At 34.8% G+C, this 20,815-nt stretch overlaps 1 protein-coding gene across 2 annotated transcripts in view; it reads right to left on the bottom strand.

Moving 5' to 3' along the window:
- DCLK2 (doublecortin like kinase 2) overlaps nucleotides 1-20,815 on the bottom strand; it is a 262,197-nt gene that overhangs the window by 85,718 nt on the left and 155,664 nt on the right. Inside the window, exons 5-6 of one of the 2 annotated variants that reach the window (XM_053703730.1) lie at nucleotides 14,986-15,036; nucleotides 13,679-13,773 (exon numbers count right to left, since the gene is read on the bottom strand). In XM_053703730.1, the coding sequence (XP_053559705.1) occupies nucleotides 13,679-13,773; nucleotides 14,986-15,036 (146 nt within the window). The remainder of the gene's footprint in view (nucleotides 1-13,678; nucleotides 13,774-14,985; nucleotides 15,037-20,815) is intronic. The other variant, XM_053703729.1, reaches the window with a different exon arrangement.

The following is a 20,815-nucleotide window of genomic DNA, read 5'->3' as shown; positions in this document are numbered from 1 at the left end:
CTAGATTTCTCAATATCCAAAGTAAACAATACTTCCTTTAACAAAGAACAGATATATACCATCTTAAAAAGAAAGGATGATTTATAAATTTCAGAGTCTGAAGTAGGATCCTCTGAGCCAGAGAAATCCTCATCAGCAGACAATACTTCAGTATGCTGTTGATCAAAACAAACTTCATCAGAATTATGAGATGTAAGGAGAGATCTTTAACATTTATTTGAAGGCGGAATAGCAGTCAATGCCTTCTGTATGGCTGCAGCAATATAATCTTTTATATCTTCAGGAATATCATGTACATTAGACTGTGAAGCTTTAACAGTTGATGTATTTGTACTTATAGAAACATTATCCGCATGAAACAATTTATCATAACAAGTGCCACATACTTGAGCTGAAGAAGGAAGAAAAGACAATTTACAACATACACACTTAGCTTTGGTAGATTTGTTTTCAGGCAACTTGGTTCCTACAGTAACATCAGAGGCAGGATTAGTTTGAGACATGTTGAAAAATGTAAACAAAATATCCAATTTCCTCAAAATAGCAGTTTCAGGAATGGGAAAAAATGCTTATGAAAAAATACTTATATGCAAAGCAAAAGCAAACATCATAGCCCTCTATAACAAATGAAAACAGAGAGGAAAAGAGGGAGAGACTAATATAACAACATTTTTGGCGCCAAAAATGACGCTACCAAAGATCACGCAAATGCAGAGAAAAAAAACTTTTGGCACCAAGGTTAACAGGAAATGACACAATTCATAACAGGCACAACTTCCCGCCCATCGCGCCAAAAAAATTTGCGCCAAGAATAACGCAATAAATAGAAGCATTTTGCGCCATTGTGAGACTAATTTGCCCACGATAATTTGAAAAAACAAGACCGAAGTTACAAATAGCTGGAACCCAGGTAAGAAAAAATGTACTAAATTCCTTTCAAAACATAATTTTGCCTGTCCAACGAAGGCAAAGTTTGTAAAACTGAAGTATGAGTGAGGTGGGAGGTGTATTTATAGGCATTTTGAGGTTTGGGAAACTTTGCCCCCTCCTGGTAGGAATGTATATCCCATACGTCACTAGCTCATGGACTCTTGCCACTTACATGGAAGAAATATATATTTGCAGAAATAACAGTCCCCATAGACCGCAATGTAAAGGCACTTTTCAGTGCCATTTTTTTCTAACACCCGCCACTTTTAACCCCTTATAACAGCTTTTAGCAATTATATTTTTAAAAAATAAAGATACTTTTTTTTTAACACCACAACACAAATAGGAGCGTTAAACCCGATAACGCTTTTGCAAAACAATTAGCGGGCCACTGGTAATCTGGCCTTATGTGGGCCATAATAAAAATATACAAATAATGATGTCGCGAACATAAAAATTTGGGTTTGCAAACAGCGAACGTGAACTTCCCCAAAAGTTCGCGAACAGACGAACCGCCATAGACTTCAATGGGCAGGCGAATTTTAAAACCCACAGGGACTCTTTCTGGCCACAATAGTGATGGAAAAGTTGTTTCAAGGGGACTAACACCTGGACTGTGGCATGCCGGAGGGGGATCCATGGCAAAACTCCCATGGAAAATTACATAGTTGATGCAGAGTCTGGTTTTAAGCTATAAAGGGCATAAATCACCTAACATTCCTAAATTGTTTGGAATAACATGCTTTAAAACATCAGGTATGATGTTGTATCGATCAGGTAGTGTAAGGGTTACGCCCCGCTTCACAGTGGCAGACCAAACTCCCTCAGCGGGTACAACATTATCATCATCACACTGTACGTCCATGTGTGTAATGCTGCCTGACTGAGACATATCCCTATTATCTACATCCTCTGGCAATAATGGTTGCGCATCACTCATTTCTTCCAACTGATGTGTAAATAACTCCTCTGACAGATCAAGTGAAGCGGCTGTGGTGCTAGTGTTGGTGGTGGCGGCAGGTGGGTGAGTGGTAACTTGAGAGGTGCCCAAAGCTAAGCTGGAGGAGGATGGTGCGTCAAGGTTCCGAGCGGAAGCTGTAGAAGATTGGGTGTCCTGTGTTAGCCAGTCAACTATGTCCTCAGAAATGTTCGAGTTCGGGGTACGTGGCCTCTGAACACTGGCCATTATTCTAGGGCCAAAGGGAATCACAGCACCATGAACAAGACGGCCCCTGCGGGGTGGCCTACCTCTGCCTGTCATTTTTTTTTCGATTGGTGGTACTATGTGTGCAAGCCACTGTGACAACAGATATGAGTAGCACTGTGCACTGGCAGAAGTTGGCAGAGTAGACACTGTAGGCCTGACACACACGCTTGCAGACAACTAACTGCTATTCAATCTATTACAGTCAAAAACATTTTTTTTTTTAAATGTACACTACTGTTACACCAGATATGAGTTGCACTGGTGTGACATTGTGCCCTGGCAGGCACTGAAACGCACACGTGTGAAGGAAACTGACTGCTATTATTTAACACAGTCAAAAAGTGTTGTTTTTCTTTTAAATTTACACTACTGTTACACCAGATATGAGTTGCACTGGGTTGACACTGTGCCCTGGCAGGCAGGCCCTGAAATGCACACGTGTGAAGGAAACTGACTGCTATTATTTAACACAGTCAAAAAAGTGTTGTTTTTTTTAAATCTACACTACTGTTACACCACGCACACGTGTGAGGGAAACTGACAGCTATTATTTAACACAGTCAAAAAAGTTTTTTTTTTTTTTTAAATCTACACTACTGTTACACCAGATATGAGTTGCACTGGGGTGACACTGTGCCCTGGCAGACAGGCACTGAAACGCACATGTGTTTTTTTAAATCTACACTACTGCTGCACCAGATATGAGTTGCACTGGGGTGACACTGTGCCCTGGCAGGCAGGCACTGAAACGCACACGTGTGAAGGAAACTGACTGCTATTATTTAACACAGTCAAAAAAGTGTTGTTTTTTTAAATCTACACAACTGTTACACCAGATATGAGTTGCACTGGGGTGACACTGTGCCCTGGCAGGCAGGCAGGTAGTCACTGAAACGCACACGTGTGAAGGAAACTGACTGCTATTATTTAACACAGTCAAAAAAGTGTTTTTTTTTTTTTTAAATCTACACAACTGTTACACCAGATATGAGTTGCACTTGGGTGACACTGTGCCCTGGCAGGCAGGCCCTGAAACGCACACTTGTGAAGGAAACTGACTACTATTATTTAACACAGTCAAAAAAGTGTTGTTTTTTTTTAAATCTACACTACTGTTACACCAGATATGAACTGCACTGGGGTGACACTGTGCACTGGCAGGCAGGCCCTGAAACGCACACGTGTGAAGGAAACTGACTGCTATTATTTAACACAGTCAAAAAAGTGTTGTTTTTTTTAAAATCTACACTACTGTTACACCAGATATGAGTTGCACTGGGGTGACACTGTGCCCTGGCAGGCAGGCCCTGAAATGCACACGTGTGAAGGAAACTGACTGCTATTATTTAACACAGTCAAAAAAGTGTTTTTTTTTTTTAAATCTACACTACTGTTACACCAGATATGAGTGGTGGCACTGGGCAAGTGGGCACAGTATACGCTGTGAGCCTGACACACACGCTGGCAGGCAGGAAACTGCAATTAGATTACACAGGAAAAAAAAAAAAGCAGACTGATGTTCTAGCCGTAAAAAGGGCTTTTTGGGGTGCTGTTCTTACGCAGAGATCAGATGAGTCCATCAGGACTGTAGTGGACACTGAATACACTAGCCTAGCTATCAATTTCCCTATTAAATCAGTAGCAGCTACACTGTCCCTCCTCTCACTAAGAATGCAGCTTCCAAATGAATCTAAAATGGATGCTGTCCAGGAGGTGGGAGGGTCTGGGAGGGAGTGTCTGCCGCTGATTGGCTGTAATGTGTCTGCTGACTGTGAGGTAAAGGGTCAAAGTTTACTCAATGATGAAGAATAGGGGGCGGATCGAACATCGCATATGTTCGCCCGCCGTGACGAACACGAGAACATGCTATGTTCGCCGGCGAACTATTCGCGACATCACTATATACAAACATTTGGAAAAAAAGAGATTGATTATTTTGTGTATTAACGTTCATAAAATGCAGCATATATTTTCCATGTAACATTTCTATTTGTTTTTTAAAGTTTTATTTTCTTAATTGTAATTTTCAGACAGTGGATTTGAATTAAAACAGTAAAATACATGTAATTCATTATAACACAATTTGATTTACTAAATGTAAAGCAGACATGTAAAAATTGGATTTTGACAAATATCACTCAACTTCAGAAATTAATTTATGTGTTTATTCATGACAAAAAAAACTATTTAAAGAGTGTTGTTATTATTTTTTAAAGAGCTATTGCTTTCTTTTATTAATGAAAAATACCACTATTTTTTTGTGTGAAGGGAGGACAGTACAGAACAATTGCTTTGTCCCTAAAAACAAAGTTTTGACACATTTGTCACAGGTGCTGTAATATAAATGAAACACATAGTAGGAGGTTTCAACATAGAAACCTGGAAAATCACTTACTAAATTCGTTTATATCCTACTCAAGAGACTAAATAGTGACCATAGAATTTATCCAACAATAGGAATCTTCTTGGTTACAAATTTTAAAAATCTTCTGTAGTCGGTAAGTATCACAGAACTATCACAACTTCAATGAAAGAACCTTCACTAATTTAAATTAAAGCTTTGAAATCTTAGACCTCTGAGAAAAATTAATAAAAATAAAATTGAAAATTCTATAGATGATGTACAAATAGTAAAATGAGTGTCTGCTTTATCACACCAAGCCTCAGGTTTACCAGAGTTCATTTCCAGTTGACATATGAATTATGCAGTAGACCAAAATTGTTGTATTAAAATAAACATTGTTACAAACTAAAGAAAACTGTGTAGCTAATTATATTACAAAGAAGACAATTAAGAACCACAGACAAAAAGTTGCATGTTTTACTATGCTAATTATTCTGTGCAGTTGTGAATGTTACAATAATTTATTCAGATAAATATTTAATATGATATTATGAATTTGAAATTGTCAGTATTACTTACAAAGAATTATGCATATTTCATGCAGTTGTATCTTTCCCAACAAAAATGACATTAAAACATTAATGTAAGGGAGAAGAAAGTGCCTTGGTATGAAAGACATGATTAAATACAACAAATGCTTACATTTAATGTATTCTAAAATTTCTACTTGAAACTAATGCAGTGTCAAAGTTATTTACTATTTCTGCATTAAAATACAAAAAGTGCGTTTAAGTGTTTTGTTACATTTGTAAAAATCTAAAACAGGAGAACTATGAAATTATTAAACATTGAGGGCTATATTACAAGTGGAGTGTTAAATTATCAAGCGTCTGCAAACGCCTGTTTGCGGACGTGCGATAATTAACCAGCCATTACAAGTGGCTGGTTATTGCTACCACGAGCTCGCAGAAGCAATTAGCGCTTATAAAATTAACCAGAGATCAGATCTCTGGTTAATTTTATAAATGTGCCCCAAATGCCCCCATAATAAAGCCTAGTGTATTTTATTAAAAAATAAAGATAGCAGCATCTTTACTTTTTAATAAAATAACTGTACTAGACAGTATTTCAGGGCTAAAGTTGTTAGGAGTGGGGTGTTATAAAAAAAAACTGCACTGAAAAGTGCCTTTACATTGCGGTCTATGAGAACTGTGTGTTCCCAGTAAAGATATATGTATATACGTACATATAAATGTATGTGTTAATATGTGAGTTGTAGGGGTTTAAGAATGTTTGCCTTCTCCTAGTGGCAGGGCAGAGTAATTCCCAGGAGTAATGGATGGATCAAGGAAATAGTTATATTATTCAAAGTATTGAAAATAATGCTTGATTCACTTGCAAAACAGGTGCTGGAGAGCCTATCACATTTTCATGTATGGTGACGTTTACAAGACCCTGCAATATTCTACATAAGGATTAATGAAATCAAAGCACAGGCTTACATCCTCTCTACTTGGCCAAAGCAAGAGAGACCAAGCACATGAATTTCACCAAGTTTCTGAAGGTGTGTGAGCCCAAACTAATCTTGATTTGCAAAACCTTGTAAATTGTGCTAAAAAATAAGTGTTAAGTGATTTTGTGTGCTGATCTTCTACAATGCAGTTTTTAATTGATTTTATACATACACACACACACACATACATATATATATATATATATATATATATATATATATATACACACAGTAAACACACTCTGTAATCCCGCTACTCCAGAAAGAGGACTTGAGATATTTGTTTAAAAAAATTCAAAATTTATTCATCACAAAAGTTAAAAGTTTCACAACAGTCACAGGCCTGCAACAAGATGTTCAGGACTAAAAATAGCCAAACATGTTTCGGGCCAGATCTCAGCCCTTGTTCACTGGCATGTATATATACTGTATATACACACACATATATATATATATATATATATATATATATATATATATATATATATATATATATATATATATATGTTAGGCACATATAATAACCCCTTAACGACATGGACATAACCTGTATGTTACGCGTCCTTAATGTTTCTTTTGGCTCTGTTATAGTGCGGGTTTCGCTAAACGAAGCAAGACATGTTATAAGTACATGATTCACTCCAGGAGGCATCCAGTGTGGTCTTGCTGATGTAATAGTTGCACTATTTACATGCAGGGTATGTCAGATGTCGTTAAGAGTTTAAAAATGACTAGCGGTGTGCACTAGGCGAAAAAAATTGTCCTTTTTAAACAAATATTTGGAAAATGTTGTTTTACGAATATTCGTCTCCTGCACTATTCAGCATTCTTTTTGGTTTAAACTAAACAAATGCTGAATAAATGTTCCTTTGCTACAGGTGATAACATTACATACTGCTAGCACACTGGAGAGCTGCACCAATCCCAACCTTCTACACAGAGCCCCAGAGGCTTAGTGCGGTGAATCCTTCGCCTTAAAGGACTTTCGCCTTTAGTGCAGGCCCTGGGATCCACCACACTTAGCCTCCTATTAGCAAGTCCCAAGGCTCTGTGAAGGGTCAGTATTAGAGCGGCTCTCCAGCGTGCTCGAGGCAAATATTTTTAACCCTTAAAGTTAATGTAAAGTTTAATGATAAAGTGCCTGTTTTTTAAAAATATTCATAAAAACAGGGGCACTTTCATTCATTAAACTTTACGTTTAAAAGTAAAAAAAAACAAAAAAACTTACCTTTTTCTTTATGACAGCAGACCGACGATCCTCTGCCTGCTTCGCATACCGTACTTAGCACTTCAATGACGAAACCGGCTTCCTGCAATCACGGCATGGCCTCACGAGCTGGATGCCTTAGGGTACATGCAATGATTGGAGGAAGCCGGATTCGTCATCGATATGCTAAGTACAGAAGGAGCTGTAGGAGGAGAATCGCCAGTCTACTGTCATAAAGAAAAAGGTAAGTATTTAAAAAAACGCTTAAATGTAAAAGTTTAATTTAAGAGTATTTTTAAAAACCGGGCACTTTCACAATAAACTTTGCATTCATTTTAAAGTAATTTAAAGGAAACAAATTAATACTGATGGATTTCGTCAGTATTTATTAGTTTTCTTTAAATGTCATGGGGAATTCATTCAGATATTTGTTTTGTGAAAACAAAATTAATATTTGTGTTTCATTAACAAAATTTGCATTTGTAACTAAACCAATGCACCTGTCTAAAAATTACTTTAAATGTCTCTTTAATGGGATATTAAACATAAATTTCTTATTTCCTGATTCAGATAGAGCATACTCTTTTAAACAACTTTCCATTTTACTTCTATTATCAAATTTGCTTCATTCTCTTGATATCCTTTGTTGAAAAGCATGCTTAGGAAGGCTGAGAAGCAACAATGCATTACTGGGAGCTAGCTGGCAATTGGTGGCTGCACATATATGCCTCTGGTTATTGGGTCAACCAATGTGTTCAGCTAGCTCTCAGAAGTGCACTGATGTTCCTTCAACAAAGATTACCAAGAGAACAAAGAAATTTTGAAAATAGAAGTAAATTTGAAAGTTGTTTAAAATTGTATTGTTTATTAATATAAGGAAAATAAAGTTTTAACAGTGGTTTTAATAGCTGACATAGCACAATTACCATCTTAAAATTGGCATCACATTGAAACTGCAATGTTACTTAAATTGAAACAATGTTGGGCACATGCATTATAACAGTGCTGGAGAATCAATAAATCAGCTTCATGATTGCTTTAATTCAATATCTTCTTTGGGGATATACAAAGATCTGTTTCCTAAAACCATCAGTATTTTGGCAGCATTCACTGCAGAGATTAAAAAACAAGCAAGACTGCTTTCACAAACAAGCATATGTTTTATAGAAGCACTGACATCAAAAATATGCTGCCAAATAGCAATACTGTAGCTATCCAATTATACATTTAGCCATATCCACTAAAAGCATAAAAAACATTCTCTGTGGAATTTGCCTTGCTGCTTTCACTACAAAAGGGAACTTTCTGATCTCTGCAGTATACAAACCATAGAATAAATTAGGAGTTTATGTTTTCATAACTAAAACTGATGCCATGTACCTACTAAGCAGCATTAATCCTAATTTAGTTTTTTTTTCTATTAATTTTCTACAGTTTCATGAGAAAAGCAGTTTTTATCTTAATTGTACTGTTTAAAGTTAATACTTTTAATTGTAAATATTGAATTATCTTAAAGGGACACTGTACCCAAAATTTTTCTTTCGTGATTCAGATTGAGCATGAAATTTTAAGCAACTTTCTAATTTACTCCTATTATCAAATTTTCTTCATTCTCTTGATATCTTTATTTGAAATGCAAGAATGTAAGTTTAGATGCAGGCCCATTTTTGGTGAACAACCTGGGTTGTCCTTGCTGATTGGTGGTTAAATCCATCCACCAATAAAAAAGTGCTGTCCAGAGTACTGAAACGAAAAAAAAAAGCTTAGATGCCTTCTTTTTCAAATAATGATAGCAAGAGAACGAAGAAAAATTGATAATAGGAGTAAATTAGAAAGTTGCTTAAAATTGCATGCTCTTTCTGAATTACAAAAGAAAAAATTTGGGTACAGTGTCCCTTTAAAGGGACAGTCTTACCGTAGCCATCTTAAAGTCTTACCTTGGATTAAGCTGCAAATATCCTCCTGAGCCCTTTCTATATCATGCAGCAGGAACAGTAAAAAAAGTTATTTTAAAATGAATATTGTTTCTGGCCAGTTTGAAATGGCTGCCAAGCTCCACCCACTAATGACATCACAATCTGGGCTGCATCTAGGCTCTCTGCTGAATAGCACTGACAGCCTCTTGAATTCAAACAGTGAGCTTTTTGTGATTGGATGCCATATGCAGCCCAGATCGTGATATCATCAGTGGGCGGAGCTCGACAGCCATTTCAAACTGTCCAGAAACACTATTCATTTTAAAATAACTCTTTTACTGTTACTGCTGCATGATATAGAAAGGGTGCAGGAGGCTATTTGCAACGTAATCTAAGGCAAGACTTTAAGATGACCAAGATGTAGACTGTCCCTTTAATTATACACAGGAAAAAAATATTGCATTATCCTTTTATTATTTTGGAATTTAAATCTGAAAATTATGAGTTTTTTTTTTTTTAATTCTGACAACTGGGAGAGTATATAGAAGGCTTCACAAATCTTCAGCAGAGACTATCAGATAAAGAATTGCAAAGCAATGGATATTTTGCTATCATCTTGGCATCCCCCAAATAAAGCAAACTGGGGTTGGAGTTTATCAAAATAACAGTGAATCAATGTATATAACAGTGAAACAATGCCTCACAAAGATCAAGGATATATTAAACATCCAAAAATGAGGCAAATAAGTGTCTCTATGTGTATGGTGTTGATAGAAGTGCAATCCATGATGAACCATAGCAAGAATGAGAGAAAACAATCTTGAAGAACGTATGGGTTAATGGCCAATCTCACAGGGAGAGGTATTGACTCTATAGAGCTATGTCTCAGCTCTTAGATTTTAAGCAGATAAGTACAAAGCCCCACGCCTTGCCAACGGCTCCCAATACCAGTTCAGGAATCCCAGGTGGGCTAAAAGAAATGTAGATGATCTCAACTGGGATGGTTAAAACTAGGGTTGCACCGACACCATTTTTTTAAGACCGAGTACAAGTACCGATACTTGTTTTCAAATATTCGCATATACCAATTACTGATACTTTTTTATGTCATGTGATAGTTTACCAAGCACAATACAGACTAATTATTTAAGATTCCTTCTTTATAATTATGAAGGACTGTAGCTCAAAAGACATTATGAAATAATAAAACAGGTTTTATTTGTCACAAAGTTCACAGAAAATGTTTAGAAATAAAAATATTACAATAAAATATATTAACAACAACAATAAATAACAAATATAAAATTGCAACCAACCAAAAGTGCCATGCAGTAAAAAATAGAACAGAATACTGTTTAATCATGGTGAACAACACTATGGGCTAGATTACATTTGACTGGTAAGCTTTACCAATGCTCTCATTACACATTAAAGACTATGGAGTTGGAAATGTGAACAGAGCATTGGCAAAGCTTACCAATCAAATGTAATCTAAATCTAGTCCTATAATTGCAGGATGAGTGTTCATTGGGATTAACTTAATTTTTCCTATGAGTACTCTTCCTGCAATTATATAAGCTAAGATGTTCCTCAGAGTACAGTATGTTTTGAACATAATTGTGCAAGATGAGAACTAGCAGTATAAAAGGCAATCTGGCAATTAGAATAATTTTTCAAAAGTTAGTGGCAAGTTCTTTTTAAGGAACAGAACAGAAGCATCTCTGCATGTTCAGCTATAAGTCTGTTTTTGCTATCAGTAAGGAGGTTCAACTTTCCACACTACTGCATGGGGCAGAAAGATATTTTTGGACCATTTTAGCCAGAGCTGGAAATCACAGTTTATTAACTGCCCAGTACTTCAGGGGTTTGTCTGAACGCAGTACAGTGATCTCTCCTACAATAATACAAATAAGAGCAATTTGTATTGGCAGAACAGTAGTAAACAATTTTTAGTTTAGTCTCCACTCCAGCTTTAAATGAAATGGGAACATGCAGTTTGAAAAAACGCCACAAGATAGCATATGGGTAGGAAGTGGAGGTATCGGTTTAAGTATCGGTACATTTGCACAAGTACAAGTACTCATGCAAGTACTTGGTATCGGTACCGATACCGATACTAGTATCGGTATCGGTGCAACCCTAGTTAAAACGTATATTTATTAAAAAACAAAAAGTACATAACAACAAACTGCATCAGTCTGGGACCAGGGCTACGAAAAACCTTTCAAATTGTGACCAAAGGCTTGCTGCAAAAAGATTGAGTAGCCTCAAATAGTTCAGACTCTTAATACGAAAGTCCTGTTATTCTGTGGTATCCATTTATTACAGGAACAACAGGACTTTGCATAAGTGCCTTATGTGAGCACTGATATGAGAGCAATTGTATCAGTGTTTCGCTTGGGACACTTCATTGTCAATCCTTAAGAAGTTAAGAGGATGCATTAAAGAGTGGCTACTTGTATGGGAAGCCTGATTGCCGAAAAAAAAGATGGCTTCTACCGGTGTGCAGCAGTGTTGGGATAAGCGGCCATAGAAGGTACAGGTCCTTACAAGTCACAATATGTAACTGCTTTGCAATCCTCTCTTCTAAGCCGGCAGTAACATACGGTGGAGATCGGCTATTAGGGAACAGAGTTACAGCAAGTAACTTAAAGGGACACTGAACCCAAATCTTTTCTTTTGTGATTCAGATAGAGCATGAAATTTTAAGCAACTTTCTAATTTACTCCTATTATCAATTTTTTTTCATTCTCTTGGTATCTTTATTTGAAATGCAAGAATGTAAGTTTAGATGCCGGCACATTTTTGGTGAACAACCTGAGTTGTCCTTGCTGATTGGTGGATAAATTCATCCACCAATAAAAAAGTGCTGCCCAGAGTCTGAACCAAAATTTTCAAATAAAGATAGCAAGAGAACGAAGAAAAATGAATAATTGGAACAAATTAGAAAGTTGCTTAAAATTGCATGCTCTATCTGAATCACGAAAGAAAAAATTTGGGTTCAGTGTCCCTTTAAGGAATATAAGTCTTTGTTACAGCGCAAGTAATTTGGGAGGTGACTGAAACTGCCAATAGCATTGAAGCAACACTGAGCTGGCATTAACCACTGGGGAGTGGGAAGATCCCTCCCATATACGTCACGGTACATGGTTGAATGAAAGGAGGTGGTCAGTCTAAGTGAGGTTTACCTCTGAGCTGGATGACACTTGCAAGTGGTCGACACCTTACATGTACTAGTACATCAGACGCCCCAGGCGTTTACATGAGTTAACTGGACCTTGAGTGCAGCTGTTTGCTGCGGTCACTTTTTGTCTGGGACTTTGGTTTGGAAGCAATTTCCTATGATGTTTATATTTCAGATGTTCCTTATAATAATAGCCGGGTTGGTTTTTAGAAGTTTATAACATAGGATATGCTCTTTTATCCGATATAGATTGGAGTAGAAACAAATAAATTATTAAATAAAATAAAATATATCGGTCCTCTCTTTGTAAAAGGGTAGTAATGTAATATCCCTTTGTATCTTTCTGGCTTATTGTTTGAAATATACTTGTTTTACATTGCTAGCTCTTTAAAACAACAACAACATAAAAACATCTCTAAGAGCAATGCAGCTAGGGTTTTTTTCTTTACATTGACAGATTGCACTAAATTTGCTTTACAGTGGATTTGTTTTATTTGATATTTGATATCATTAAGCAGGGCTCAAAATTATACTTTATTTCACTGATACTACAGATATTTGACCAGAAAATGACATAGGAAGTTAGAAGAAAAAATATATTATGTATATGCACACAAACATATGTTTAAAACAGGATGAATTTTAGAAGGTGGAGAGTTGTTCAAATCAATAAAGTTTCATAGTAAAGTGATTACAGTTGTTGGCTACTAATAATGCATAATTGTAGCTAATTTTTGTATTCTTAAAAAATATATATAGTAATTGAATCTGAACCAGAGTTACAACCATCAAGTCTAATTCCCAAAAATATATATAGTAATTGAATCTGAACCAGAGTTGTCTAATTCCCAAAACTATAACACTATGCACAGAATCTACATGTTTATATATAGAAAGTTTTGATAAGGCAAAGATACTATTTAACAAGCTTTGATCTTGCACCCACAAGATAAAGTCAGAATTTACAAAATTCTTCTGGACTGACTCCAGGACAAGCCTGCACTTTGATAAATGTGGGCAGTGGATGCCATATCGCTTGCCCAGAATGCAGGTGACAGGTTCCCCGTCTAGGAAGATTTTCAGCTAGCATTTGATAAATGGGGATCAAGATATTTCATAATATTTGATAAAAAAGGAATAGACCACATATTTAGCAGACTTAGTCCTTCCCCCAAGATAGTATTAAAATAACATGCAATATTAAGAACTTTTTTTCGCTTGCATTAAATGTCTCCTCCAATATGAACATTTTTAATTAAAAACACACCTAGTAAATATTTTTTTTTTAAAACGTGCTGTAATTATTTTATGAAGTACTAACAATATGACAACAATGTCTTATCAATAGTATTATAATCATATTCTATGAAGTCTTACCTTTAAGCCACGGAAGCTGCCTGGGCTGGTTGGAGATGAACATGAGGATTTAGTTGATTTTGGGGTGGATAACTGGCTGCTTGGTGTTCCATTAACTAAAATAAATAAAACCGCATAAAAAGTGTTAATATACAAATACATCGTTTTGCATGACCAGCAGAGCATATATTAACAAAAAAGCATCTCTTTATAATTTGAATCTAATATACAGAACCTGATTTCTCTAACACATATTTATTTTCTATACACAGAATTTTACAAAGTTACAAAAATATTCTATTTTAAATTTAGATTTTTTTTAAAGGGATCTAATTCTAGAAACACCCAGATTGTTTTTGAATCAGAATGGTCAACATATCTCTAAAGTCAAGTGTTAGGGAACACAGACTATTTCCATGGAAATTTGGAGAAGTTATGGTGGTCTAAATCAGTAAATCACATACACTTTACCCCACCTTAGTGGGGAAGTAACGTTTTAGGCTCAGTTGTCTGTTTTCATAGACAGTAATTTTTTAATAAGTGTGTTCCCTTATGACAGCAATAGGCTATATTCACTTTGGCACAAGCTTAAACCTCCTGTAAGCAAAGCCTCTCAAATTCATATGTATGTATGCATGTTATGTTGATTTATTTATGGAGTCAAATTACTAACTTGCCTTTAGGGTTTTTAGAGGATTGTGTAATAGTATATGTTCAAACATATGGATCAACTTTAATCCTTAGAGTCAAAAACCATACATTACAATCAAAGCAATAATGTTGCAGTTCCGTGCCTATAGAAGCATAGATATATGTATAATGAAAACAAAACATATAAATTAATAACATACAGCTTATTTGGAAACAAATTGATGCAAGTGCGTTAAAAACGAATGCTATAGAATTATAAAAAGCTGCAGCATAAGTCTTTCAAATACTTTTACCTTGAAAGAGCATTGTACTCACTTTTTTTAGCTTTCATTTAAAGTGATTTTAAAAACGTATTATAGTATTTTGTTTTAAAAATGTAAAGTGACTGTGCAGAATAAAACATTTTGTGGAGACTAGAACCTCCCAAAAATAAGATGAGGAAGTTATCACCAATGAGCATTAATACTGCAGTATTAGTACAAATATGGATTGCTTGCTAGATTAAATCATTTGCATGGTAGAACATGTTTGAGTACAATGTTCCTTTAATGACACACATACGGGTGCTCTAACATAAAGAAGCTCAGATGTTTGATTTACAGGTGTATGAAGCTGAACAGAGGTTGGCAGGTGAGCTGATAAAGCCAAGAAAGATAACTAGACCCGTAACTGCTCACCTGGAGATTTTGCCGCTGAATAGGCACTGGAGTAGTAGCCACCCCTCTTTACTGCATTCATTTTATTTAAAAAGGTAAAACAAAAATAAAACATTAAGAACATATAGTAACAGATTTCTTTAGCATAAACATAAATAAATAGGAAAAATAAATATATCATCTTGACTTGTCTGATTTACGTTCAGGTCTACATTTTAATTTTCATGAAGGTTCTGTGAAGTTTTTATGGAATAACAAAGCTCTACAAATTTCTATAGCCATTTACATCTTTGTAAATGCAGCTTTAATTGAATAATTCAAAAATAGTATGAGATACGGTGGCAATGATTTAAATTTGCACAGATTTTTTTTAAACTATATGCATGAAGGGACTGTACAAGTACACAAATGAACATAGAAGTGCAAAAAGAAAATGCTGTAGTTCCACTATTATTCCACTATTGTTTGCTCCTTGAACCGGGATTAAACACATACTTTAAGTCAGCTCCAGTGCATTAATGTATTACTGGGAGCTAAGTGAAAACATTGGGAGAGCCAACAACAAGAAGCATATGTCTGTAGCCAATCACCAGCAAGCTCACAGTAGTTTATTGCTGCTCTTGAACCAACTTAGGTATGCTTTTCAACAAAAGATACCAAGAAAATGAAATATATTTGATAGTAGAAGTAGCTTGAAACGTATCTTAAAATTATAAGATTTATCTGAAACATGAAAGTTTAATTTTAAGCTTCATGTTCCATTAAACTGAACACGTTTTGCTTGTTTTAAGAACATAAGTTCTGACACCTTTGCTACTACCAGGCTTTTGAATGTACATACATGTGAAAACATATAAGTCAATGCAACTTCTTGCACTGTGTTCCATTTTATAACTAATAAATACCTGGGAATATGGCAATACATATTTAAAGCAGGTTACAACAAATACGGCATGCCAGTTTTCTTAAAAATGGTTCTGGCACCTTGTAAAAAGCCATTTAAACCCATGGAATGGGGAATGGGGAAATAAATGGCCTTCTTCTCCCTTTTGTGGTGTGCACATTTTTAGCAATTTATGTGCATTTGAAGGAAAACTATATCAGTTCTGTGGATATATGACCTGAAGAGTGGTCTAAAATGTCCCCCACACACATAAACCCCTCTCCACAGTTAAGAAAGAAACATTATGTATCGTTAAGAAAGAACCAGGGAGGAGAAAGGGGTGTGAACCCCAATATGACTCAGCGTAATAGGCACAAACTAAATGTTTATAATCAAACAAGGTGAGCTTGCAAATGGTTCTTGAGTCTAAAAAAATAAAACATTTATCTGTAATTAAACACTTGTTTTTCTCTCACATTCTTATAGAACTGTAACAGTAATGTTGGGACAGACATACTATATAGATGGGAAGGGAACCTTTGCCTAGGTCTGAGGAAGCAAAGGTATTTCTACCAAATGCTGCTTGTGTGGTCACCAACACAATGAACTATCAGAATTTAGAGTAGAGTAAGTATTCAAGATAGACCACATGGCCACCTTGAGTAACTATTCTACTGAGTAGCCATGATGGCAGACCCAGGAAGCCACAACAACTTGAGAAAAGGAAGACCGGACTTTAAAAGGACTCAAAGTTTTCCTGAGTTCATAAACTTTCAAGATAACAGAGCAAATCCAGTTAGCTAAAGAATATTTGAAAGTTTGCTAGCCTTTTCTGGAACTAGAACAGAGAAGAAGAATAAAATTTGACTTCCTGGTTTCCTTAGTAGCTTCAAAAACTGGAATTTCTATGAAGTTTATCCTATAGTTTTAAAGGGGTCTTCACATTAATGGCCAATTGAAAGGCCAATCCAATAGAAAAACATAGCTACTGTGAGTTTCCAATGGCTTTAAACCTTTGCAAACTTGCACAGTCTGTAATGTTGAAATGACATGCTCTAACATCATTAATTATTATTGGTTAACAAACACACACACATACTACTACTTACTTAAGGGGGTGAAAAAGGGGAGTGTTTACCTATACTTCAAAAAATGAAGATGTTAGACATGGAAATTGGTATTTAGATTCTCCTTTAAAAATAACAAAACGTGTTTTACCATTTAAAATCTTTATTATAAAGTAAGTTTACATGCCAAATTACTTGCTCCTTACATCAGTAGTTCTCAAGATATGGTTAGCATGAAAAAAAACAACAGTCTTTTTTCACATCTGACAGTTCAGTCATAACATATAATTACAATTTAATATTGAAGTAATTGTAAACAGAATAATAATAACATATTTTTGATGTGCCAGATGGATGCCCCGCGCACAACTTAGCTGATTGGTGTCCATGTACGAGAAACACCAAGAATTAACAAAAACTCACAAAGTTCATGTCAGCGAGTGTGCAACCCGAATGGGCACACACGTGAGGGCCCATTTCGCTGCCAGTGTTGGTGTTTTTTGCTAATCACAAAATGCATGCAATTGTAGCTGTGGGCAACAGCTAGTAAATATATATATATATATATATATATAATAGAAGTGTGCACAAATCCCTAGAAACATAACCCTTAGAGAAGCCTGTTGCATCTTATTTTTTATTGTTACTCAAATTTCAGTTGCTTGCAAAAGGAAGATGCATTACCTGAGGTTCCTGAGTGCTTGCATTGTCTTGGAAAAACAACCCTGCTAGAAGGTGACTGACAAAAACAATTTTGGTGTCAGGATATCTGTGAGTGTTAATATATATATATATATATATATATATATATATATATATATATATATATATATATATATATATATATATATATATATATATATATATAAAATTTAAAGTATGTATATTTGTCTTGGGCAGGAAAGGATCCATTTATTTGTGATACTGTAACTACAGCAGACCCCCCTCTCTACCTTATACCTCTAAAGGTAAAGGAGAGCATTGGTCTCATTAGTTCAGCACAAACCCTTGGGGTGATGGAGACAAATATTCTGTGTTTTGGTGGAAAATATGCTCAGAAGCCCTTTGAAAATTCTCAATATACATTCTGGTCTCGGAGAAACATATGCCAAACTTTCACTAACAGAGACGTGATAATTTAACACCATGGCTCACTGGATTTTCTTTTGAAGCTTAAATATATTCAGAAAAAGAACCAGTTTTTAAGAAAAAGGATGTAGCTAATCTTGTATAGGTGTGAATGATCCCCTGCCGAGCTCCCAGACAAGCTGACATTTTAAGTCTCTGTATGACATGGGAAACTAGATTTCAGATAAAAGAATTGTGCCAAATTTTCATGTAAGTTTAAGATACTCAAATGAACATGTATATTCAGACACATATTAAATATGAACATAAAAATATGCAAGATTATCTATCCCTAGGAAGGGTAATATGGGAAGTTGAAAGCCTGAGAGTTAAGATTTTAACATGTCTTAAACTATGTATTTTTTTTTAAAATCATAGAAGTCTTAAGGATTTGAAGTTTGGAAAAGCATATATATAGTTTTCAAACATTAAATATATACCTCAGACTGTATACATATCTATTCATGGATCTAAGAAATGCCTTTCAGATTTGTAATAAATTAAATGAATAACTGCGAATAGATGTATAAATGTTTGACATTTTTAACAACATTATTTCTTTCATTTAAGACCTACATCTGATTTTTCATGCATTCAAAATTTTTAGAAACGTGAAATATACTGTATTCATTTAAGACGCAATACAATAGCAGGATGTTGAATGCTATGATGCTGTGAAGAGAGATGGTTTGCAGTGAGCTGTTTTTTTAATATGATGCTTGTAATAATGCTCAATGTTTCATATCAAAATAATCAGAAAAAAATGGCACAATATGGTCCATGTATATTAAACATATGACTTATTAATACAAGAAATTATAGTATATTAAATAAAAATATATAGGAACTGTATTTACTGTTATCAGTGTTAATAGAAACTGCATTTCTGGGTGTATGCTGCCACCTATAGATCAGGGATGGTATCACATCCAAAAGATAAATGGCTACTTAGAGAGGCGTCTCCCAAATAACCAAGAGATGTTCAGCTCAAGGAGCATATCACAAGACAAGCTCCTGTTATGCATTTCCAATTTCATCAATGATTATAATAAAAAGGGGTGGGGTTATATCATGTGATATAACCTCAGGCAAGAGAAAAAAAAGAGGACTGAATTTTGACTGACAAACTATTGCCTTGGGATCCAGTCTATTATAAAGCAATCTGGGCCTAATTTTTATCCATCTTGCAAAAATTAGCTCTTTTAATTTATGAGGTGAAATTGGATTTATCAGAGGAACCCTGGAAGAATTGATTTGCCTATTTAGGTGAAGTATAAGAAACTTAAATATATAACTTGATATTTTAAAGCAAATACATTCATTGTTGCTGCAGTCTAATTGAAGCTGATAAATTTAAAAGGGCACATTTAGTATTTTAAGCTTGTGTTTCATAGTCCTGTGTAGTCTTAACTAGTCTTTATTGCTAAATAATTTATTTACTAGACAGGGTTTTATACTCCAGATTTAGAAGTCAGTCAATATAGTGAACTCTTTCAGAACTGTACATAAACTGGTTAGTGTGATTATATCCCTGGTGGTTATTAATTAAGCATAGTAAATTGGTAAGTAATCCATATTGAGCATTGAACTAGAGTTATTGGTTAATAACAGAAGATTCTGGCATTTTATTGTGCTATTTTAATGCGATTATTGTGAATAAGGTAAATTGTAAAGATATATTTTAATGATCTTTGTAAGGATATTATAACAGCAAGTGTGTATCATATGATTCATAATCTGTTTTTCTATAAATATAATTCAATGTGTTTATAACTTTAACTAATACAAATAATTTAGGAATTTATATTAATTTTAATTGTTTCAAATATGCATTTTATTGGGGGTTTGTTTTAAAGAATAATTATTAAATATATTGTATTATAACCCGGCCATATACTAACAGCCATGTTTCCTAAAGAAGTCTAAACCTGAACCTTGACACCAGACATTTAGAGGAAACAGCTTTAATATCAAGTCTCCTTTCACTTGATTTGAGGAGGTTTCTTGGATGACTAATTCTTAGCATTAAAAGTGGTTTTCCCAGCCACAGTGTTTTCCTTATAAACCATGACATAGGACCCGCTCTTACTCTTACAATCCTGGTTAAGAACTCTTACCATTCATAATTGCAGAAAAAATAAATGATGAATGTCAAAAAATAATATGATCTAAAACTGCCTACAGGGGGGAACTCACCTGATATAACAATGCACTGAGCCAAATAAACTATATATATATATATATATATATATATATATATATATATATATATATATATATATATATATAACATGAAAAATAATATACAAATAAGTCCCTGAAGTGCCTGTAAATCAAACAGGAGCAGACTAATAAGAGAATGGAAACTCAATCACATTTGATTCAGCAATACAGGTGCAATCCAAATAAACGAAATCCTCAGAGTGATTCAGTAATAATTTGGACATCGCAAACACAGGAATGCTGAGTATGGTGATTCACTCACTCATCAGACAGAGCTAAATTAAACAAACAGAGACTCTTCTATTATTTATATGACTTTTAAAAGAAAAAGAAAAATGTTTAAAATGGTCTACAGAACACTATTGGAAATAAATGTATGCACTTTAGTCACATCCGGCCAGACCTGTAAAACCAATTCAGTAAAGGTATATGTGATATAAAAACCTTCTGACAAAGCCTAGATTATACTTTTGAAATTGAAATAGCAGATTAAATGAGAAACACTATTTCAACTTTAGCTTTTTAATGAAGGAGCATAGGAGCTATGATT

Source organism: Bombina bombina, chromosome 2 (genome assembly GCF_027579735.1).
Source record: "Bombina bombina isolate aBomBom1 chromosome 2, aBomBom1.pri, whole genome shotgun sequence".
Lineage (NCBI taxonomy): Eukaryota > Metazoa > Chordata > Amphibia > Anura > Bombinatoridae > Bombina > Bombina bombina.
Note: the sequence above shows the minus strand (reverse complement) of the source record. Positions and strands in the feature narration are given on the sequence as shown.